Source organism: Antedon mediterranea, chromosome 10 (assembly GCF_964355755.1).
Source record: "Antedon mediterranea chromosome 10, ecAntMedi1.1, whole genome shotgun sequence".
NCBI lineage: Eukaryota > Metazoa > Echinodermata > Crinoidea > Comatulida > Antedonidae > Antedon > Antedon mediterranea.
In genome coordinates, this window is record NC_092679.1 from 18,977,289 (window position 1) to 19,002,873 (window position 25,585).

Here is a 25,585-nt window from a genome sequence, read left to right on the forward strand (position 1 = left end):
ACACCAAGACTTTTTCTAAAATTCTGAGAAAGCTAGATCCTGCTTGCTGGCTAATTGCCATCGTGGACTGTCAATAGCGCCGTCATCGACGTAATCTGGAAATTTCTACATTCCATCCAGTCCTGTTATTGTCATGGTGCACAGTTGTTAACAAACCGTAAGTAAAACTGTTTAGTCTATACTTGCATGTATTTCTTTATTGCATCAAAATATACATTTCTATAATACTACTGGTAAATAACAGTATCCTTTTTTGTACTCTAAATGCTATATTTTGGGTCGGCGAACGTGAAAAAGTGCATCTTAGACAGACTAACTATTAATACCACGTGTATTTTAAGTCTCGCGGTAATGGGTCAACGCGTCACACAGAGGTTGTTATGTCTTCCTTTAATACAGATCTCTTTCGCCGTTGGATCTGTAACCACATGGTGTATTATGTATGATTGAGTCGATTTGTCTTCACATCCAAAATATGGTGTTACAACAAACATTATAAACACACAATATAACAGATATTACGTCATGGATAAATTATCGCGTTTAACCTTCATCATCGGCGAAGTTTTACCAAAATTGATAACGCGGTCATTTAAGTTTTTGAGAATTTACAATAGACAAGAAAAAACACACTGGCACTTAATATTGATGCATAATATATTTTAATGTATAACATTATTACGACAATTTAACATTGCCTCGACATACTATCGGTCACGCCTTTTGGCAACTTTCTTTTAGCATTTTTATACTGGCTCAGGCACATTCTTCTTGAAGTTTCTGGCGCCACTAATACTTCGTGGATCATAACTGCAGGCGATATACTCCCATTGTTGGGCTGAATCCTGTTTATACCCACATCCAAGTTTTTTACTGTCCATCCATACAACCTGTGTAAAATGACCTATGGAATACAAAACAATAATAATTTTATATCCGGTAAATCATTAAACGAAGTCATCCCTATTACGTGATCATGATTCTAACGCGGATTTAAATCGGATCACTATCTGTTCTACCCGCTTAAGCGTGGTTCCCACTAGCGACGCAACGTAACGTAATCTACGCAACATAAGAAAATGCCATTTCAAAAATTGTGTTTGCCCCCGCCTGCCTGAAATCAAACCTGCGCTGTTTGCAGCATTATTGCGTCGTCGGTTCCCACTTGTGATTAGGCAATACAGCACTGCGTCAATATGTCGCTGCGTTGCGTTACGTTGCGTCGCTAGTGGGAACCACGCTTTAGTAAATGCGTGTGAACACTGTTGCAGTACTAGACTTTACCTGTCTCATCTGAATATCCGGGATTGTTGAAATCATAGTATTGTATCTCATCGTACCATGATTTTGTCGGAAGTTTACCTGAAAAAACACAAGTAATATGAAGGTGAATTGTTTTTTAATCACGGCCTATGCCAATACTAACGCTTCGTTCCCACTAAAGCGTGGTTCCCACTAGCGACGCAACGCAAGTGAATTGACCAATCACAAGCGATGGCTTATTCGCTTTTGATTGCTAACTGTCTATAACTTCGCTTGTCATTGGTTAAAACGCTTGCGTTGCGTTTACGTCCTTGCGTTATGTTCTAGTGGGAACCAAGCTTAAGAGGCAGTGCAAGGACGATGGATTTTATATTCGCACTTTCACTTGTCATGATCAACTCACTTGCGTTGCACTACGTCCTTGCGTTGTCTCTAGTGGAAAGCAAGCTTTATAGGTGAAAATTAGATCAAACTATTAAAAGCTATCGTGCCATTCTCTACGTCAATTAGATTTTAAAAATAAATAATTGATTTAGGCCTACCAGTTATCCGTTGGCCGTATGATGCGTAAATGTTCTCTCCGTACTGTCCGTCAGAGTGTTCCAGTTTTCCTTTGACTGCATTATCATTAGCAACACTTTGTGCGTATGTATTAAGGATGTCATCTAGCGTAAGAGACTGTATGAAAACAAACATCCCATATATGATATTTTAATCCGACGATAAACAGAATGGTGAATTGGAAACATTCTATGGGACTGTTTATTCGGGTCTCGCGAGGCAAAAACAATTGACATAACAGAAAGATGAGGAAAATTAAAATTGTAAATTAAGCATAAGGCGAATTCGTGAAATAAAGTTAATATAGGCCTAGCTGTAATTAGTTTAAACTGAAATAGTACGTACTGGAACGCCATGGAGGCATCGATAGTAGTTATGAGCATCGAGTATCTGTTGTCGGAGATCATCTATATCATTAAAGTTTATCCGATTCCCGGATGGGTTTGTGCAGCTGGCTTCGTTTGAACCACCTGGAATGCACGTTAATGGTTTTTAACTTATAACGCTAAAAAACAAATGCTTTGAAAAAGAAGTGAAAATGATCAGAAAATAAAAGATAAAATGAAATTCATGTTGACACCCAGACCGAAGGACACTTTACAGAGACCAGCGGTAACGGTAATAAAAATATAGAATCGGTGTAATTCCTTATATTATGACCATTTACACACAACGCGGAGCGGACGGGTTCGGATACAGATTTTACGTGGGATAATGTTCGTGGTTCCGCTTACCGTTACCGGTCGTCTGTGTAAATTGGCATAAAGGCCCATTTACACTAGGACGATAACGATCGACGATAAATAGATAACTATTCATACATAAATAAAAATAAATATAAACACTAAACACTTTTCAGTCTATAACTATAGAATAACCATCTTGGCCTATGCTTCCTTTGATTAAAATTATATTTTCACACGTCCAACCAAATGACGTCATGATTAGTAAGAGCAATAATATCGTGACAATACAACGATTTTATTCTTTTTATTTATCGTGACGTAATTTGATTGGAATATTAGGTTTATCAAAAGACAGCATAAATGATTATCCTATAGTTTTAGAACGAAAACCTTTCTATTGTATGTTGTTTTATGTAAAAAAAAATGCATGCTTATCTATCGTCGATCGTTATCGTCCTTGTAAATGGGCCTTTATCACTCTTATACGCCATATCACTCTTTGCATCTCCAACCATTTGTTCTTTCAAAATGTTATTAACAAATATTACTGTACCTTCAATTATTGGTGCGCACGAGATAATTCCAACGAGGAGCATCAAGAGACGCATAGCCACCATCTATGAACACAGATAATGCATTTTGGTAAGAAAGGGTCAGAAATAAACGAATAATAAACGGTATATTATATTCTAACTTACGTACCATTGATCAATACCAACAACTTCTGATCTGTTCTAAAAACTTCTGATCTGTTCTAAAAACTTTTAGTTAATGGGAGCTGGTTCCGTTACGCCATCTTTTATACATGCCACCGGTGATATTTCAATAAGACGTCATAATTACATTAACAAATCAATCGTCATCATGATGTACACGCGTGTAAAACAGCCGGCCGACTGTTATCAACTGTAACATCGTGTCTCGACATGGGATGTGCGAATGATTGATTTCAACATGCCATGTTTACTAGGGTAGGATTGCTATGATCTGATGATTCGAGATGGACACACACTTAATAAAAATAATAATAATATCCTGGATTTAGGCCTATATAGCGCCTAATGTTGTGAAACCTCTAATCGCTGAACAATATTACTCCAGTCATTTTGGATCAAACACGTATATAAAAACATACTCCCATAATGCAGCTAGTAATCAGCTATTATTACGCCATTCGCTACAGTTTACGAAAATGGTTTTAGTTGGAAAATTGTAATACAGTTTTTGTATTGTCGATAGTATACTTTCAGGCGTAGTTCTAAGAATAGGTTTGGTCTGAGAATTCTAATAATACTGCTTATTGTTGATAGTATGATTTCAGGCGTAGTTCTAAGAATAGGTTTGGTCTGAGAATTCTAATAATACTGCTTATTGCTTGATAGCATGATTTCTGCCGGTTGATGTAGTCATTGAATAGGTTTTGTATACAAAAAATCTGTTATAATAAATGTTCGAGCCTTTTTCCAAAATAGAAATATATGGCACCAACAAACATTCTGTCGGTAATGACTTCAAAATACAGTATATTGAAAAGCAACGTTGAAAGAAAAGATACTGCTTATTGTTGATAACATGATTTCTGCCGGTTGATGTAGTCATTGAATAGGTTTTGTATACAAAAAATCGGTTATAATAAATGTTCGAGCCTATTTTGAAAATTGAAATATATGGCACTAACAAACATTCTGTCGGTAATGACTTCAAAATACAGTATATTGAAAAGCATCGTTGAAAGAAAAGATACTGCTTATTGTTGATAACATGATTTCTGCCGGTTGATGTAGTCATTGAATAGGTTTTGTATACAAAAAATCGGTTATAATAAATGTTCGAGCCTATTTTGAAAATAGAAATATATGGCACCAACAAATATTCTGTCGGTAATGACTTCAAAATACAGTATATTGAAAAGCAACGTTGAAAGAAAAGAGACAGTCTAGTTTCGTTTGTACTACTACTACTATTATGAATATTTCAAACTAGTTTTTTTTAAACATACGGTACTTAATAAGAATATTACATTTGTCAAAAGAAATTAATTTTAGTGCTGATACAGAATCAATTACCACTTTATTTTCTTATTGTATCTTATTGTCATTTTTTTAGGTTGGCATAATTATATTGAATTGATTGTTGAATAAATTACATTTGGTTAACAAGAACAAGGCCATATACATCGCTGCAGTCGCGTGCTCAAATTTGAGTTAGTGTTAACCGACCGCCCGCCCGACCGACCAACCAACCGACCGACCGACCGACATAGTGAGCTGTGCACGCGACTAAAAACAAAGGATAGTATTTAGTGCTGTTATTATTCTGAAAATGGGTTTGCCAGATACATACTGTCAGTATTGATTAAACGTCTAATAAGCCTCGCCCTGAAACATCGTATCTACGTATTTGAAAAAAAAATCATTAGGCAGAATTTCGAGAATTCAATATTAGTTTAATGTATGGGTGATTTTAACAGAGAATAAAGTAAATGATTGCATTACTCAATTTAGCCGTATACTACATTATACTAATGGACGTCCATCTTGAAATATACCCGCACACAATAATACGAGGGTGCTTCGCATTTACCTATCTCCTGTTACAATAATTGTTTTTAATAGCTGAAAACCGGTCAAACAGCTCGAGTATAGCATCATAATGTTGAAGAAAATACTATTTTAATAGATTGAATATATTAAGTAACGTATTGATTGGCGATGAATGGAACATTCCAATCTCTCAGTCTCCCAGTATAAATATTTGGTAAAACGCAAATAGGTACATTTATGGGCCCTTGGGGATAAACTTAAAACCTTTAGTTATAATAGTAGATATAACATTGCAATACAAATTTTCACAATAAATACATAAACCATTTTTGGTTGCCAGTTGAAGCGCAAAAACATATATACAACCAAATACATTTTATTACTGACAGTTGCTTCTCAACGTTTATATTAATTAATAATTATATCACATCTTTTTTTGTCAAAGTAGTTTGATAGTATAGGCAGAGTTTAAGGCAAGACAACGTAGACAGATTGATTATATTATTATTGCACATTTTATTATATTTATAAATAGATATACAAGGTATATATAATATCAATAATGGATATATCATCACTATTATTGACAATTGAATCGAGGCATTAAAACCTTCTGAACTTTAACAAATAACTTTATAGGCGGTGATGACACTTTGTATATACAACAATAATCAGACAACATAATAATCAGACATCATGCCTTTTCACCAGCTCCATACGCTGATGTATCGTCCACCCACTATCGTGTGGTCTCGAAGGACAGCTAGTAGGTGACCAAACAAAGGAACCAAATACACACTAGTCCCACCCAGACGACCAAACGCAGAGAAGTAGTTCATTATTGTTTCTGTGTTTTTTTGTTTTTTCTTTTTGTTTTTTTTATTTTCGGGACTCTCTGTGCTTTCGCCACATGCCATAACTTGTGTTATCTTCAGGGCGTTGCATAGTTGGACGTCTTGGCACCCTGGTTCGCTTTGTCAATCTATGGTTTTCAGTACAAGTAGAGGTATACATGGCTGGGGTTATAGATGGCAGTGAGAGGTTGATGTTTTCCACACTGGGACGTCTTGGCACATCACCGAGTCGTGGCTGGCTCTGTTGTAGCCGATTTGTAAGTCGTTTCTTGGTGTCCATTTCTAACGTGGAACTTCGACGACCGACGTTAACATGCGACGGACGTCTTCCACTAGCCACATTTGCAAGTGAAGGTCTACTCTCTGTTGTGTTCAATCCTAAAAGCTGGTCCCAATATTCATCAACGTCATCCGGGTTAGCGTTAAGAAATTGTGGACTGGTTTTTCCAGACGGATTAGCCATATCCACAATTCTTTCACGTTTCTTGTTAGGTTTTCTTTGTTTTTTGACCAGATTGTCTAAGTACTGGTCATGATTCTCAATTGGAGCTGCAAAATTAATTGTAGGAAATTAGGAGAATGATCAGATAACAATCTCCCACATACAATATTTTCCAAGTATACATCTTAGGCATAACACGAGAATACACCATCTTATGTTTATCACATGTGGTGCATGTGCCATATTAGGTTATGGTATACCATATATTATTTTTATTATAACCATGTAGTGCTTCTCATTTCCAAATATATTTTTTGTTAATACATTTTATTCTAGGCCCTAGGCCTATACCTTTTCGGGCTGCCAGGTCGGAATCAGACAAGTGTCTACAGGCGTCTGGGTAAACAGCTCTAAAATGTGCTTCTACCCTCTTCTGCCTCCTCCACTCATCGCGTTCTTGTTCAGTTGTAGAAAACTGATAAGCACTCAGTCTGTAACAGAATAATAATCGTAAACACAGTTACCTTGTTTATGTAGGTAACTGGATGTAGTGACTGGATCTCAAATATAAAATACGAAAGTTAAATCATAACCCGTTATGATAATGCGTAGGCTACTGTACGCGCTTCTACAATGCGCGCTCAGATACCTTTTCTTTCCGCCCCCGAAAATAAAATTATAACGATATTACGGTACTAACAACATTTAAGACGTCGATAAAAAAAGTTTAAAGTTTCCATTATCTTGTTTTTGTTAAATGTTGCTTATGTTACAATTTTAGTAGTATCACTATTAAGCTTACTAAATAATTATTATCTATTTATTATTTTTAATCTGTATCACTTAGTAGAGGCCTAGGCCTATTACATACACTATGTTAATACACGCGCGGGAGCATGTTGCGATACACGCGCTTCCACATAACATGCGCGCGTAGCTCTTTTCCTAATTTTTTTCTTCAAAAATTTGGATTAATATTAGTACTAAAAACATGAAAAATATGTATATTGGCCCTTTGGTCCAGTAAATGAATTAATGAAGTGTATATTAGTAAAACAAATTAAAGACAAACCGTTTGGTTTTTCGAGATTCCATCGTATATTTTGCAGCGAAAAATTCTGTAAAAGTTTAGTTTTGTACAGGAAAGTTTGTTGTGTTGTTGTTACCATAGGAGAATGATAACGTCATCAATTGTGCGCAGGCGCCGTGTCTCACTCTCTAGGTGAAGGCGGGGGTGTGAGGGGGAGGGGATGGAGGCGATGGATGACGAAGGTGGAGGGTTGTTGCTTGTTGTATGTGAACGGATAGTAGGCCTAATATATAACAAGGCCAACAGCCATAAGTCGCGTGCTAAAACGCATAGTGATACCGGACCGACACAGACCGACCGACATAGTGAACTATAATAGAGTCGTGTCCACGCGACTAATAATGGCTCCATCATCAAAGAGCATACATCAATTACTGTTACAAAACTATTACAAGTTCTTCTTTATATTGAATAAAAGTACTGTATTCGTTTATTAGGCTAGATACGATCAGATTAAGAGTGCTGCAGTGGTACAGCTGCCCCCCCCCTCTCCCCCTACTTAAAAGTTTAAGAAAACTTCAAAAGTTTTGCTCTGCGCAACAATTAGCGCATTGACTAGTTCATTTTTATAAGAGGTAAGTAATATTAATAAATATTATTTGCAAATAATACTTTAATAGTTAAATAAATACCAATACATAACGTAATTAAAATTTTTTTTTATTATTCTAAAAATCAATAATAATTATCTAGGCCTATAAATATATAATTTAAACTGATTTATATTTGTTAGTTTTAGTGTCGCCCCCATGTCATTTTAATAAAAAACTAAAATCGCCGGAGAGGCGACGACTGCTTGAATTTGAGGGGGGAGAGGAGGAGAGAGAGGAGGTGGTGCGCGGAGGAGGAGCTAGCTGAGGGAATTGAAGAAGATTCGATGACAGCAGCAACGTTCACGTGATGAGAGTAACACTTGGGATCGTTCTTCGATCGTCTGAAGTTGAATTTAAAGTTGATTTTAAATACTATAAAAGTCATAAACCGCCTTCCAAATACGATAATAAATTGTTTGGTAAATATTCGTAATATTTTAGTTTAAAAATAGGATTCTTCTACTTCCAGGCTAGGTAGGGGGCCTAGCCTAGCCTACCCTACCTAGGCCTACTAGACTACCAAAGAGTGTTATAAGTTCTTTGCTAGGATCTACTACTAGCCTAGCTAGGCTAGGCCTAGATAGATAGGCCAGGCCGAGATAGATAGGCCTAAAGTAGACTAGGCCTAGCCTAGGCCTTGGACTAGGTAGGTAGCCTAGCCTAGGTAAAAAGCAATAGAATGCATTTCAGGTCAGGACTGATGACCTAACTTTCCAAAATGAAGAAATATTTATTAAATTTGGAGGTGATAAGGGTGGTGGTGATACCACAAAATTTGAAATTCAAATTTGTGCGTTACCCAAACTAAATATAAATGCTCTGCACACAACATCATATTAATCTTAATTAATATTCCAGACCCCATTGACTGTCAACATCAACAAAGGACTAAATCGAATAATGGATGAAGTAATGGAATTGCATGGAAGTCAGTGGATATTGGCTATACCACCTATAATAGGCTAGGCCTAAGTGCACAATTTCATTAAAATTTGTAAATTACACTTTTGTACATTTAGGGTAGCCTATGCCAATCTAAATTAACTGGAATATTGCGGTGTACTCTATTTATTAATATACAGTACTTATTATTTTATAAGTAGGTTATTTATTTTAGTACACAACTTACAACATCAGAATTTTTTTTTTTTTGGAGACTATGAGTTATGACTTTCTTTGCAGAATATAGGCTTATGGACTAATTAGTCCAAATAGTAAATTCACTTATTTTTTATTTATTTAAGTTTTTACACTTCATAACTGATTGTTCTGAAAAAGTAATGTATCTGTATCTGTTCTGTTTTTTTTATGAAAAATAAATAGCTGTATATACTGCATGTGCAGTCAAGATGACCATTAGTTCCAACAACAAACCGACAGAAAACATACTGTATAAGTTTTCTTGACCATGGCAGTGACCCAAAAATGAGCAAAACGATACAGTGTCATTCATCCTTATGTGGTTGATATTGAATTAAATCAGGTAGGTTATTTAAATTATAATTCAAACAGTTCATAAAAATGTTAGTTCTAAACAAACTTAAAAACAACTACTATAATATTTCATACCTCTTTATCAATGCCTATTTTCAGGTATCAATTCCAGCATTTGTACATATTTCTCTTGGGAATTAAAGAAAATGTATGATTTAATTGAGATAGAAATACACACAACCTTCATGATGTCATTATTTTTAACATGAGACAGGAATCTACAATTCCAACAGGTAAATGTTAATTTCCTTTTTATTGAAAACTTTTCTTCCTCTACATTTTCAAAAATTCCAATTCCAATAATTATTTATTTTTCAAGGTGATCTAGGAGAACATAAGGTAGCAGAATGTGCAGCACACAGAGTGACTTGGTAGCAGAATGTGCAGCACACAGAGTGACTTGGTAGCAGAATGTGCAGCACACAGAGTGACTTGGTAGCAGAATGTGCAGCACACAGAGTGACTTGGTAGCAGAATGTGCAGCACACAGTGACTTGGTAGCAGAATGTGCAGCACACAGAGTGACTTGGTAGCAGAATGTGCAGCACACAGTGACTTGGTAGCAGAATGTGCAGCACACAGAGTGACTTGGTAGCAGAATGTGCAGCACACAGAGTGACTTGGTAGCAGAATGTGCAGCACACAGTGACTTGGTAGCAGAATGTGCAGCACACAGAGTGACTTGGTAGCAGAATGTGCAGCACACAGAGTGACTTGGTAGCAGAAAGAATTCAAAAAAAGCAAATCAAAAGCTGTGCATTTCTTGAACAAAAAACAAATTCTCAAGAAATAGCTGAACTTGGGGCAAAAATAAATCTGAAAAAACAAGAATGGATGGATTTGGTATGTCTTCATTTTTATTTAATTACCGTACACACTAAAATAATAATAGAATTTACAAAGAAAATTATTCTGTCTAAATCAGTAAACCAAGACCTGAAATTTGACAAATCAAAATCCCTAGGCAACAGTACCACGGCAAAAGTTTTGTGGGCAACCACGTTCATAGAGCATGTAACGTGAGTATATTGAATAGTGCAATCCCACACAGTGTACCCAGCTGCTTAAAAAATAATTCAATCTATATATAGTTTTATTTACCTTTTATGTGTGTGCTTCTTTTTAGTCAAATATAATTGAAAAGCTATTTAATGGTGTCACGTAACACTCAAACCACAAATGCACAAGTGCCCAGAAAATTGCAAACAGCTCCTTGAAGTAAAATTCAAGAAAATCCAAGATACATTTACACCAGTGTTTTCAACCTAGCTGTAAAGTGCACGCTGCTATCAATCACACACGATCTACTGTATAACTGAAGAAGAGATAGACACATATGTTAAATTTCAGTTGTAAATGATAAACTTGTTAAATATTATTTAGGATTAGTTTTAATATTCACAATAACGACACAATGGTATTGATAATAAAATGATAATTAAATAATTATGAATACATTGTTACCATGCAGGCCTGTTACCATATAATATGTTACAATATAATGTTTTCTTCCACAGACAGTGCTATAAAACTTATTTTAAAAGAGTACAGGAGAGTTGCTCCTAGAGTTAGTCCAGCCAAAACTACATATGTTGGAACACCATTGTATCCGGTTTATGAGGGAATGGAAAGTTTGGATCAGCTTACTAACAACAGGAAGGGGAATTAATTTAACAGGAGAAAAAATATGGGATGAAAAGCTACCTGTATCAGTTAACATCTATTATGAAGGCAAAAAACAAGAAGAAGAAAAGATGAAGAATAATTAAATGTACAAGTATGCATTGTGCCAGATGTGTGCATTAATTTTTGAATGCAGGTTAAATTTTATGTTTAATTTTATTCTAGCAAAATTCACATTAAACGCTAATCGTCGTTAGACATTGCGCATCTCACTTGTGTTTGCCACTCTGCATGTTTTGGAGCAAGCATGTGATAGGTCATATATCTATTATAATGAAGTACCCCTAACCCAGGCCCTCCCACCACTACTCTAGCTTGGGCCATGCCTAACCATAGAGGTATACAATTATTTTTTATTTTATACCTCCATTGCCTAAATAATTAATAAGGTAATCTAGGCCTAGCAATAGTTAGACAGTAAGACTTAGAGGTAGCAGTTAAAACAAGGCAGGCTTAGTATTAGTAAGTACTGTGTAGTAGTAGGCCTTCAAGTTCCTCATGATTTTAAGAACGCGCAAAAATAACAACTCTCTATAAACATAAAGAGTTACAAGACAATTACAGTTACAAGACAATTACAGAGTTATGGCTGTACCATAAAATGTATAAAACGATAAAAGTATTTAAAAGCTGTACAAATCCAAGAAACAAGGGGAAAAAACAGATTTCATTGATTTTTTTCCTTTCAGTTAATAAGAATGCATTATTTTCTACAGAGTAGTACCATCATTGCTTTCTTCCTTTCAGTTAATAGGATTATCTTATATCTTATTTGCAAAACAGAGTAGTGCCGCCATTTCTTTCTTCCGTTCAGTTAATAAGAATGTCTTATTTGCGAAACAGAGTGCCGTCATTGCTTTCTTCCTTTCAGTTAATAAGAATGTCTTATTTGCGAAACAGATTAGTGCCGTCATTGCTGTTTTCCTTTCAGTTAATAAGAATGTCTTATTTCCGAAACAGAGTAGTGCCATCATTGCTTTCTTCCCTTCAGTTAATAAGAATATCTTATTTGCGAAACAGAGTAGTGCCGTCATTGCTTTCTTCCTTTCAGTTAATAAGAATGTCTTATTTGTGAAACAGAGTAGTGCCGTCATTGCTTTCTTCCTTTCAGTTAATAAGAATGTCTTATTTGCAAAACAGAGTAGTGCCGCCATTTCTTTCTTCCGTTCAGTTAATAAGAATGTCTTATTTGCAAAACAGAGTAGTGCCGTCATTGCTTTCTTCCTTTCAGTTAACACGAACGTAGTCTTATTTGCAAAACAGAGTAGTGCCGTCATTGCTTTCTTCCTTTCAGTAATAATAGGAATGTCTTATTTGTGAAACAGTGTAGTGCCATCATTGCTTTCTTCCCTTCAGTTAATATGAATATCTTATTTGCGAAACAGTTAAGAATGATGCGCTCCGCTGTGGTCTTTCTAGCGGCACTACATTCCTCCCCATTTTCTTTCTTTTCCTGAATTTCTGCGCATTTCACTGTCTTTCATCCTCCTCTGCATGCTGCTCTTCTTTCTTTCAATTTTTTTTACATGTACATAAAATCCAAAAAGGAAGCTACCAAGAACCTGATAAAAATGAACTAATTCAAATTAAATTTTAAATTTCTTATGAACTAAATTTTCAGTAATTTGGTCTTGGATTAAAAAAAAAAATTAGGCCTATTCATAGGCAAATTCGGCTTGGAAGTGGAGGCTTTCTAGGAACCACTCCAACATCCAGATCGCCGCTGTCCTCAATTGGCCACTTCCAGACAGAGCCAATCGGTCGACCACCTCCACTTGTGGCGGACGTCTTCTATTAGCTACAAATCGGAATATTATTAATATAAATAACATTATTGAAAATGTCTTTTCTGGACTCTCTGTGTTTTTGCCACATGCCATAACTAGTGTTATCTTCAGGGCATTGCATAGTTGGACGTCTTGGCACCCTGGTTTGCTTGGTCAATCTATGGTTTTCAGTAGAAGTAGATGTGTGCATGGCTGGGGTTATAGATGGCAGCGCGACGTTGATTTTTTCAACACTTGGACGTCTTGATACATCACCAATTCGTGGCTGGCTCTGTTGTGGCCAATTTGTAAGTCGTGGTTTCTTGGACATGTTAACGTTAACATGTGACGGATGTCTTCCAAGTGAAGGTATACTCTCTGTTTTGTTCGATCCTAAAAGCTGTTCCCAATAAGCATCAACATCATCCGGGTTAGCGTTAAGAACTAGCGGACTCGTTTTTTCCTGACGACGGATTAGCCATATCCACAATTCTTTCACATTTCTTGATGTTTTGAACTCTGGGACGTCTTGGTACATCACCGAGTCATGGCTGGGTCTGTTGTGGCCGATTTGTAAGTCGTCCAATAGATGGTTTCTTGGACATGTTCCTTCTGAATACATTTCTACCGTGATTAGCCATATCCACAATTATTTCGTTGTTGAACATCTAATGTGAAGGTCTACTCTCCGTTTGGTTCGATCCCAAAAGCTGGTCCCAATAAAGCATCAACATCATCCGGGTTAGCGTTCAGAAGTAGAGGACTGATTTTTCCAGACAACGGATTAGCCATATCCACAATTCTTTCGTTTTTGAACATCTAATGTGAAGGTGTACTCTCTGCTTTGTTCGATCCCAAAAGCTGGTCCCAATAAGCATCAACATCATCCGTGTTAGCGTTCAGAAAGTAGAGGACTGATTTTTCCAGACAACGGATTAGCCATATCCACAATTCTTTTTGAACATCTAATGTGAAGGTGTACTCACTACTCTCTGCTTTGTTCGATCCCAAAAGCTGGTCCCAATAAGCATCAACATCATCCGTGTTAGCGTTCAGAAGTAGAGGACTGGTTTTTCCAGACGACGGATTAGCCATATCCACAATTCTTTCACGTTAGGTTTTCTTTGTTGTTTAACAAGATTATCTAAGTAGTCATGATTTTCAATTAGAGCTGCAAGATTAAGTGTAGGGAATTAGGAGAATGATCAGATAACAATTTTTTTTTTACACATTTGTACTTGCTGTACATTGTGTAGGTTTAGTACACGGACTAAATAAATAAAATTTATTTAACTAACTTCATGTGCTGTACATAATACAGTATACATACAGTACATAATACAGTATACATACAGTATACATACAGTACATAATACAGTACATAATACAGTATACATACAGTACATAATACAGTATACATACAGTACATAATACAGTACATAATACAGTATACATACAGTACATAATACAGTACATAATACAGTATACATACAGTACATAATACAGTATACATACAGTACATAATACAGTATACATACAGTACATAATACAGTACATAATACAGTATACATACAGTACATAATACAGTATACATACAGTACATAATACAGTATACATACAGTACATAATACAGTATACATACAGTACATAATACAGTATACATACAGTACATAATACAGTATACATACAGTACATAATACAGTACATAATACAGTATACATACAGTACATAATACAGTATACATACAGTACATAATACAGTACATAATACAGTATACATACAGTACATAATACATTACATAATACAGTATACATACAGTACATAATAAAGATCTCAGAATGCATAAATGTTATTTCAGTAGTTTAACTTTTGTTTAAGAATTGTTAAATGAAATTTCTATACAGAAATAAGCACTGTAATAATTCATTATAATAACATTTCATTCATTCTCTTTCCTGTTGGTAAGTTAAGATTTAAATGTATGTTCGCATTTACAGTATATAATATTGTATTTTATACAATAATCAGCAGATGATTATTGTCTTTATCGATTGAACCTGTGCGTATTTATGGCTGGTTTGCACCTGTACCGGTTGACCACTCGACTCGTTATCTTTAATATTCACTATGATAATTTTCAACCACTGTGTTAATTACATCTTCGATTCTCGCATCTGAAAATGTAATCCAATATGACAATTAATATTAAACAACGTAATTACAGTATTTTATTACTAAAGATTTAAAAAAATTATTCAAATATATTTAATTTGAGGATCTACAATTTCTGATATTTCTGTTATCATCAATACAGTTATTTAAATTATAGTTAAAATATCTATTTTGACGGTTATATTTCAGAATTAATAAAGCCATTCTACATGCAAATGGCCATGCCCCAGTCGCTGTAATTAATACAATTAAATTTTTAAAATGCTGTCATCAAAACTCTAGCTAAAAGCATAGTCTAAATAGTTTTGTTCTGTATAGCATGGGTATGCAAAACTAAATTCTACCATAATAAATTAAAGTACAAAATAAAGCACAATATATCCACCAGTGAGACAACAGTGTCTTACTTACAGTAGCGATAAATACATAGCTAGTACATTATTTTAAATAACAATAACTATTGTTACATTTTGTAATTGTTTAGTTTAGGTAGATCTACCATAACAAAATGGGGCATTTCTCAAAAACTACATAAGTCATGATAACATTGGTTAATAATAATATGGTATGATAATTTTATTTTGATCAAGAAGGCATGATATGTACACTATACTGACTGTTATATTAGGTCTGCTCAACTTCAACATATATTACTATATATATATTAATTAGCCTACTATGCCTAGGACAGGTCTAAAGTACAGCTAACTAAACTAGACAAGGCCTAGGCCTACCTAGTAATTAATAACATCCCTAGCTAGTCATGTAGGCCCACTACTATTAGCTAGAGCCTAGCCATAGATATATCCTACACTCTAGTTGGAAGCTGTAAAATAGGTTTGTAGTAGTTAAATAGTAGTAGAAGACGCGCTTACGTACTAGGACTAGGAGTCTAGGCCCTACTAGGCCTACTACTACTACTAGCCTACTATTAGGCTAGGCCTACCTGCTATCTATCTCTAGAGAGAGAGGGCTTGTATTGTATTGTACTGCTGGTGGTAGGCTTAAATATTCAATCAAAGTTTAGGCATAATAAGTAATGGAAGGGGTATTTGTAATCTATGCTATTCTGGAATAATTTAATTATAATAATAGCCCTAAATAAAATAAAAGTGACTAATTACGGTTAGTACAAATCTAAAAACAATACAAAATAAAACTTACCATTTTAATATTTGTACCTGCTGTAAGGTCACTTTGCATGCATGACTACACAAACTATCAGCCAATCAGAAAGTCAAATTGTTTTCACTGGGAGGAAACTTTGAACAAAATACTTTTGGTGTGGCATACAAATATGGGGATGAGTTTTCATTATATCTTGTTTATGTACAATTTTGGTAGTATCGCTATAAGGGCTATATAATTATTATTATCTATTTTATTATTTTTAATCCGTAGGCACTACAAACACTATGTTAATAACCGGTAACAGGTTGCGAGGCACACAATATGCGTACTTCTTAGCTCTCTTCCTAATTTTCCCAAAAAGTCGGATTAATATAGTACTAAAAACGGCAATGCAAACATTATATATTGGCCCTTGGTTTAGTAAATGAATTAATCAAGTGTGTCTAAAAACATTTAAAGACAAACCGTTTGGTTTTTCGAAATTTCATCGTATATTATTGGGCAATGCTTTTCAGTATACCGTACGAGAGTGATGTGACACTTTGTAATTGGTTTTGTTTGTTTTTTATTCATCTGTTTTTGTATATCTCAGAGCAAACATAATTTATATCTACTGTATATTTTATATGCAAATGACAATAAATGGAAGTCATTTTCCACGAATGAATAAATCTATATATAATGTTCTTTGTCTGATTTGTTTATATATATATAAATCCAAAGGCAAATTACTGAAAAAAATGACAATGCTGTGGGTATCAGTGGCTGGGTCTCAATGGAGATACAAAATAAAAGCGAAAAGCTAAATCAAAACGAGAAGTAAAACAGCCAGAAAAGTTAGCAGAGCTTTCGGGCAACACTAGCCCTTATTATATATTATATATATCCAATCTGCAGACACTACTGTTTCGATCTTATTAGATCTCGTCAGTGCAGCCGATATATTTGATAATAGGCCTACATTTGCCGATAGTATAATAATTGTCCTTATGTATCAAGCCAAAATGACAATCTTAGACAAGACGACGTAGACAGATTGATTATATTATTATTGCACATTTTATTATATTTATAAATAGATATACAAGGTATAATATCAACAATGGATATATATCATTATTATTGACAATTGAATCGAGGCATTAAAACCTTCTGAACTTTAACAAAAATAATCTTATAACGTAACATAGGCGGTGATGACACTTGGTACAATAATCAGACATCCTATGCCTTTTCAGCCAGCAACTCCTTACGCTGATGTATCGTCCAACGCTATCGTGGTGGTCTCGAAGGACAGCTAGTAGGTGACCAATCAAAGGAACCAAATACACTAGTCCTACCCGTACCAAGAGACGACCGAACGCAGAGAAGAAGTCCATTATTGTTATGTGTTTTTTTTGTTTTTATTTTTTTTTTATTTTTTATTTTCGGGACTCTCTGTGCTTTCGCCACATGCCATAACTTGTGTTATCTTCAGGGCGTTGCATAGTTGGACGTCTTGGCACCCTGGTTGGCTTTGCCAGTCTATGGTTTTCAGTACAAGTAGAGGTATACATGGCTGGGGTTATAGATGGCAGCGCAACGTTAATGTTTTCCACACTGGGACGTCTTGGTACATCACCGAGTCGTGGCTGGCTCAGTTGTGGCCGATTTGTAAGTCGTCCAATAGATGGTTTCTTGGTGTCCATTTCTAACGTGGAACTTCGACGACCGACGACGTTAACACGTGACGGACGTCTTCCAAGTGAAGGTCTAATCTCTGTTTTTGTGTTTGATCCTAAAAGCTGGTCCCAATAATCATCAACGTCATCCGGGTTAGCGTTAAGAACTAGCGGACTGGTTTTTCCAGACGGATTAACCATATCCACAATTCTTTCACGTTTCTTGTTAGGTTTTCTTTGTTTTTTAACCAGATTGTCTAAGTACTGGTCATGATTCTCAATTGGAGCTGCAAAATTAATTGTAGGAAATTAGGAGAATGAATGAAACATAACAATGTTTTTGATGTATTATTGTTATTAAACCATGTAGTACTTTTATTTTATTCCTCAAATATATTTTCTTAATACATTTTATTCTATACCTTTTCGGGCTGCCAAGTCGGAATCAGACAAGTGTCTACAGGCGTCTGGGTAAACAGCTCTAAAATGTTCTTCTACTCTCTTCTGCCTCCTCCACTCATCGCGTTCTTGTTCAGTTGTAGAAAACTGATAAGCACTGAGTCTGTAACAGAATAATAATCGTAAACACAGTTACCTTGTTTATGTAGGTAACTGGATGTAGTGACTGGATCTCTAATACAAAATGATACGACAGTTAAATCATATTATCATAACACTGCTACATTGTGAAGGGGATCGGTCACACACATCTTCACGGAGTGCGCACGTTGGGTCTCTTAATTCTCAGCCTGATAGTATTATAGTAGTACCGGTACTAAAAAATTAAGACGTCAATTAAAAAAATACAGACTTGCATTAGGCCGGTCTAGTAAATTTATAAGAAAATATGTATCACTACGGTTTATTTTATTTACTAACGTTTGGTTTTGCGAGATTCCATCGTATTTTTATAATTATAACTTAATATACATACATGAAGAGGGTCTCGGAAACCCGTTTATGATAATGCGCGCGTAGGCTACTGTGTACGCGCTTCTACAATGCGCGCTCAGCCCTAGCCAGATCTTATTTCTTTCCGCCCCCCGAAAAGAAAATTAAAATGATAGTACGGTACTAACAACTTTTAAGACGTTGATAAAAAAAGTTGAAAGTTTCTATTATGTTGTTTATGTTAAATGTTGCTCATGTTACAATTTTGGTAGTATCACTATTAAGCTAGGCTTATGTACTAATTATTATCTAAGCCTTTTTATTATTTTTAATCCGTAGCCTACAGACAGTATGTTAATACACGCGCGGAAACACGTTGCGATACACGCGCTTCCACACATTATGCGCGCTTAGCTCTGTTCCTATTTTTTTCCAATAATTAGGAATTATATTACGGTACTAAAACCAGGGAGTTGTTAACAACTCCCTGCTAAAACCATTTAAGACGGCAATGAAAAAGATATATATTCGCCCTTGTTCTAGTAAATTAATTAATAAAGTGTTTATTACTAAACAAATTAAAGACAAACCGTTTGGTTTTTCGAGATTCCATCTTAAATTTTGCAGAGAAAATTCAGTAAAAGTTTAGTTTTTCGTACAGGAAAGTTTGTTGTGTTGTTGCCATAGGATGATTACGTCATCATTTGTGCCCATGCGCTGTGTCTCACGCTAGTGAGGTTTAGAGAGAGAGGGGGAGGGGGTCGGAATTTATTGAATGACGATGGTGGGTTGGAACGGACGTTGTATGTGAACGGACAGTATGCCTATATATACAATAGGGGAAATACATTGAAAAATTGGCTCCATCATCAAAGAGCATACATCAATTACTGTTACGGAATAAAACTATTACAAGTTCTTCTTTATAGTGAATAAAAGTAGGCCTAGTAAGAGTAATAGGCCCTACTTAAAAGTTGTAAGAAAACTTCAAAAGTTTTGCTCTGCGCATCAATCAGCGCATTAGACTAGTTCATTTTTCAAGAGGTAAGTAATATTTAGATATTATTTGCAAATAATAGTTAAAATAAATACCAATGCATAATGTATTTGCTATGATCTATTAATCAAAAAACAATAATATTTATAAATAGATTTAAACTGATTTATATTTGATAGTTTATAGTTTAGTGAGTTAGTTTTTATCAACTGTGTCATGTCATTTTAATAAAATCGTCGGAGAGAGGAGATTGGAGAGGGAGACAGAGGAGGAGCAATATGGCGACGTTCATGAGTGACACTTGCGATTGTTCTTCGCCTGAAGTTGATCTTTTTAAAGTTGATTTTAAATACTATAAAAGTCGCAAACCGCCTCCCAAATACGATAATTGTATTAATTTTACTTTTTCTACGACTAATAATCACTTGGTAAATATTTGTATTAACGTTTTAGTAAGGATTCTAAGTAAAGAATTAGGCCTATAGGCTAGGCCCTAACTAGCCTAGCTAGGCCTAGGCCTACTAGCTAGGCCAGTCCGTTGTTTGGGCAGCTCCAGGTCACCCCAGTTTGTGTGCTCCAGCCAGTGGGAAAAATTAAATGAGCCTAGCTAGCCTAGTCAAACTTTACTAGGCCTAGGCCTAAGTATAAATTAACTAGGCCTAGCTAGGCTAGGCCTATATAACCATTTAATTAGGCAGCTAGTAGTAGTATGTTAATGCTTGGCCCTAGGCCCTATATAGGCCTATACTCTAGCTAGCCTAGCGAGGCCTACCTAGGTCAGGATTAAATAAATAACAAATAATTTTTTATTTTATTTTTAGATTGAAGAGGCCTACTATCAATAATATATAATATAGCCTTTTTTATAATATATGTAATTAAATTAAAAAGATAAGAATAATTAATATATTAATAAAAATAATATCAAGTAAGCAAGTAATATTAATAGAGTAGAGGCTAAGTGAGCCTAATTTTAGCATTGGTATACAGTACAATGATATGAATATTTTATCTTCGCAGGTTACACCTTTTAAATTGCTATCACCCAAAGATGATTTGCATTTAAAATTAGGTTTAAAAACACCAGCTGAGTGGGAGTGTTTCAAACATCAGCAATGTCCAGGTTTGCAATCAAACATTTTTTTCTTAATAAATGGATAAACTGTGAACCAGTTTTAATTCTTAAAAAAAACATTTCCCTTCACCCTTAAATCAAAATCCTTGATATGGTATTTATACAGAATATTGTATCACCAGGGGCAGATTGCTATAAAACAGTCTTAACTGATGTCTTAACTCCCCTATTAAAGCTGATCAGATAGACGGTCCTACTAAATCCACCCTGTTAGACCTTTGCTATAAAACAGTCTTAGCTACTGTAAGACCGCGTACAGTAACAAATTGAGGGCATACTTTCCACGTAGAATACCAAATATGGTCCGGTAATGTTCGTCACGCTTGCTCAATTTCAGTACGTACATTTCTACGCGAGAAAATCTATTCTAGGCTTATATAAAAATAAGATCACCATTATTATTTAATTAAACACTTAAAACTTGTTCAATTGGTTGTCTTTCACAATCAAATACGTATGAGCAATAAAAAGAGAGGTTTGCATTTGTTTTAAAAATTCTTCGAGTAGGCTTAATTTTAAAGACCACTTACAGGTTAGACCAAGGTATAGCAATGGTCTATAATAAAGACTACTTGCTGTGTCATGAATTATAGCTAGCTGACTGCTAAGACCGGTTATAGACCTTAAAGCAATCCGTCCCAGTTGTACCAAAACTCACTTTGTTTGTGCATCTTTTTTTTTTCTTTCCAGGTTTGATTTTTATAAGAAACCCATTCTTACATGGTTATCAACGATATTGGGTGAAACAATGCCTTGAAGAGTTTACAAAGAAACCCAATAAAACAAACTTGGATGGAGAATATAGTTCATCGGACACCTTTAATAATATTCTTGGTAATAAGTGAGTCCTTACAATTTCTAATATGTTGCATGAATAAGCCCACACCGAGATATAAGCCAATTCCCACATTCCTCTCGTATTCAATAATTCATCATGTTCATATTTGGGCACATTTTTTTGTCACATTAAGTTTGATATTGTAGACTGAGCTTAAAGATGTATTGTCCTTTGAAACATAAAAAATGAAGGTCAAAGTATTCTAAATTTAAATTGGCCATATCAAAGTAATATTAAAGTTATTCACTTTAAATCGAAAATTCGAGCCAAAAACAACAAGTTTACATAATTAACAGGTAAATTAATTTGATTACATTTCGTCTGGAAAATCGTCACGAGCGAAAGTAAACAAAGATTTCAAACCATGAGTATGCATTATGCATGATGATAATTAGGATTGTTTACAACTCGTCACGGTTCAGAAGGTCTTTTCACACAGATCGCGAGGTAATTTTATGATTATGCATACAGACTAGCCAAACAAGTGCGTTGCATTATGAGATATGTTTTGATCGAAAACTTTGACTGGAAGTCAATGTTATTTTTTAAACAAAAAAAACATCTGTCTGTTAAATGTTTTTTTTTTCGACTAATTTTTGGTGAAAGTTAATAACTATTATGATACTTCAAAATGACCAACTTTTTTTCGAAATAATTTTTTTTTTTTTTTGAATTAGTCAAATGGACAATACATCTTTAAGGGAACCCTTCAGTAGTTTCTTTTAAAAGCTGTCCCCCTTAATAGTACTACTAAAATTGATGTGTCACTGTACTAACTCTATTTTTTTTTACTCCTTTTCTTCTAGAGAACTTTGTAAGAAGCTACGCTGGGTTACTCTAGGCTACCAATATGATTGGACGAATAAGCTTTATTATGCAAATGAGTATGTTCCATTTCCTCCGGATCTTGCGGAATTAACAAAATATCTTGCTAAAAAACTTGAATTTATGAACTTCACACCAGAGGCAGGCATTGTGAATTTCTATCACATGGATTCCACCCTGGGAGGCCACACAGACCATTCTGAATATGACATGACTGCACCATTGTTCTCGATAAGGTTAGTATTTTTATTTTTAAGCAATCATTACCTTATCAGGCATGACCAGATGCGAGGCAAAATAAATGACTAAAGACAACAATAATAACTTTATTTGAACACTATATATACCATAGTTTGAAAATAAAATAAAATAAACAATATTGTATTGTATTGCCGGAGATTGGAACATAAAGTATGAACCAGACATTGGACACCGCATATATTTATCTAAAAGAGTTTTAAAAAATGGAATAAAGGGTTAACCCTAAAAAGTAATTACATACAGTTAAGAACCTATATGTCAAGCTCAGACAGTTCTCGTGTTTAATTTGTTATTCCCTGACCTTTAAATGGAATAGCCATGTGTTACCTGATTGGTCAGTTTTGGTAAAATTTCACTTCCGGTGTATTATTTTAAAAATTTCCCAAGACAAAAAAACCAAAAAGCTCACAAACCATTGAAGTTTAAATAATATTTAAAGCCAAATGTTCAATTTATACTCATGGCCCAATTCTAAAACCTTGTCTACACTATCAAACTGTATGTGACAAAAAATTGTGTATTGTGATGTGCCCATATATGGACATGATGATGTGATATCACTACCAAATTTTGGAATATTACTACCATATTTAAGCACATCACACTTTGTTTTCAAACTAGTTTGATAGTGTAGACAGAGCTTAAGACTTATAACTTAAGTCTATCTTAATTGCAGCTTCGGCCAGACAGCAGTTTTCTTAATTGGTGGTCCTACTAAAACTACAAAACCAGTAGCTATGTTTGTTAACAGCGGGGACGTGATTGTAATGTCTGGATCAGCGCGCTTAGCATATCACGCTGTGCCTCGAATCATTCCAGCTCGTTCAGAGTTAATGGTAGAATCGTTTACCCTTCCTGGTAAAGGTGATTTTGCTGATATTAACACAACATTTAATGCAGACGGTAAAGACAGTTGTCTTCCTCCGAAAGCTAAAATGGCTAAAACTTCTGCAGAACAAAATTCTATTCGCTTTAAAAATACTTCATCAATAACAAACGTGAAAACAGAAGGCACAGTGTTTCCATCCGAAAAAACAAAAGTGCGTTGCGAGCAACCTCAAGAAGAAATCACAAAGTCAACTCAGTCCCTCATAAGCTGTGCTAGCAAAAATATAACATTTAATATTCATGACGAGGTGAGAAAATTGGGTACAGATATTTCCTGGCAACCATTTGAAGACTTTTTGAAAACTAGTCGCATTAATATGAATGTAAGGCAAGTATTACCAGAAGGGAAAACTTTTACAAATATTTTATGATAGTCTGACAATATTTTGCAGACTTTATTATGAATAATAATTATAAATAATGTTGCAATAATATTAATGAGAAACTAGGTCTGAATTGAAAAATATTTTATGATAGTCTTGCGACATTTTGCAGACTTTTAGCATATACTACTACCTAGCTACTAAGCTAGGCAAAGTTATATAATAATAATAAACATTTATAATATTGCAATTAAAAAAATTCATCAAAGGCGAATGTATTCTACTCTAGTAGAAGACGCCCGCAATAAAGTAGTAAAAATATGGTATAATATAAATAAGTACGTTAGTCAAATGTGATGAACGCAAAATACTTTATTTCAGCCATACACCATCTTGTTCAAACGTATTGCACTACAGAACTTAAATGTATATCATAAGTAAAATAAGTTTTTTTGAACTAATAAATAGATATATTTAAGTGCATATTGTTTATATTAAGTAAAAATAATGATTAATCTTTTGGTCCACATTTATTTACATTTAATTTTTTACCAAAAAAAACACGTTTTGTAAATAGAGATATTACATTATTGTCTTATGCAATAAAATATGAATAATTATTGTTTAATTGCACATTTTATAATCAAGGTATTTTTTCTATGACTTGCGTTTAAGTTTTTGTTGCAAACTAGACCTATCATTTCTCTACGGATCATCTTAGTTCTAAAAATAATTTGATAACACAGCCTCTTTTATTCAATCACATCTTCGTAAAATGTTTTCAAATAACACCACGTCAGTCTCTGTACAAGAACACTAAAGTACATTTAATATATAATAATTTAAATTAATATTCACACGCTATGGACTTAATCGTGCATAGATTAATCGAACGGATTTAAGGTGATCATATCAGAGTTACATCCGACGGAAGTAGTGCTCGTGTAATCGGTGAACACTCTTTTTAACTCCGTTTCGCTACCGTCGATATGACTTCGCCGGCTGACCTTTGATATAACTCCACCGGCTGACCTTTAATATAAATCCGCCGGCTGCCCTTTGATTTAACTTCGATATGTTTACGTAGGTCGACTCAGATGTAACGTTATACCTGTATGTTTGAACAGTGAAACCGATAGAAATAACTGCATTTAACTCCGATAGATAAAATAGCGTGTGAACATGGTCTCCTTTTCAATGTATTGTTAGTTATGATTTCTTTCAGTGACCTTGTAAAATATTTTAAATAAATGCATATTATGTACTAATATTATCACATTTTGAGGGACGGCTTGTTTAATGTAACCTACATTTTGGATAAATTATTTATAAGCCTACTAGGAAAAATTAAAATCGCTTGAAAATGAAATACCATTAAGGCACGCTTGGTCCGCCATCAGCTAAACCCACCATGACTTTTCTTTACACTCTACTGAGACAACAATTGGTGAGATTTAAAAGGATATCAGTGAGTTAATATATATATAT

General features: G+C 34.6%; 2 protein-coding genes across 2 annotated transcripts; one reads left to right on the plus strand and one right to left on the minus strand.

Moving 5' to 3' along the window:
• Nucleotides 1–676: 676 nt before the first annotated feature.
• On the minus strand, nt 677–3,198 carry LOC140059959 (Golgi-associated plant pathogenesis-related protein 1-like). The gene is made up of 5 exons (XM_072105969.1): nt 3,064–3,198; nt 2,170–2,294; nt 1,806–1,941; nt 1,285–1,362; nt 677–904 (listed from the first exon to the last, which is right to left on the minus strand). The coding sequence occupies exons 1-5, from the start codon at nt 3,125–3,127 to the stop codon at nt 747–749; spliced, it is 561 nt and encodes a 186-aa protein (XP_071962070.1). The 5' UTR covers nt 3,128–3,198; the 3' UTR covers nt 677–746.
• Nucleotides 3,199–20,092: 16,894 nt separating this feature from the next.
• On the plus strand, nt 20,093–24,701 carry LOC140059929 (nucleic acid dioxygenase ALKBH1-like). Its single transcript, XM_072105925.1, has 5 exons — nt 20,093–20,255; nt 20,848–20,950; nt 21,653–21,803; nt 22,607–22,861; nt 23,563–24,701. Exons 1-5 carry the CDS (start codon nt 20,106–20,108, stop codon nt 24,143–24,145), a joined length of 1,242 nt encoding a protein of 413 aa, XP_071962026.1. The 5' UTR covers nt 20,093–20,105; the 3' UTR covers nt 24,146–24,701.
• Nucleotides 24,702–25,585: the final 884 nt, after the last annotated feature.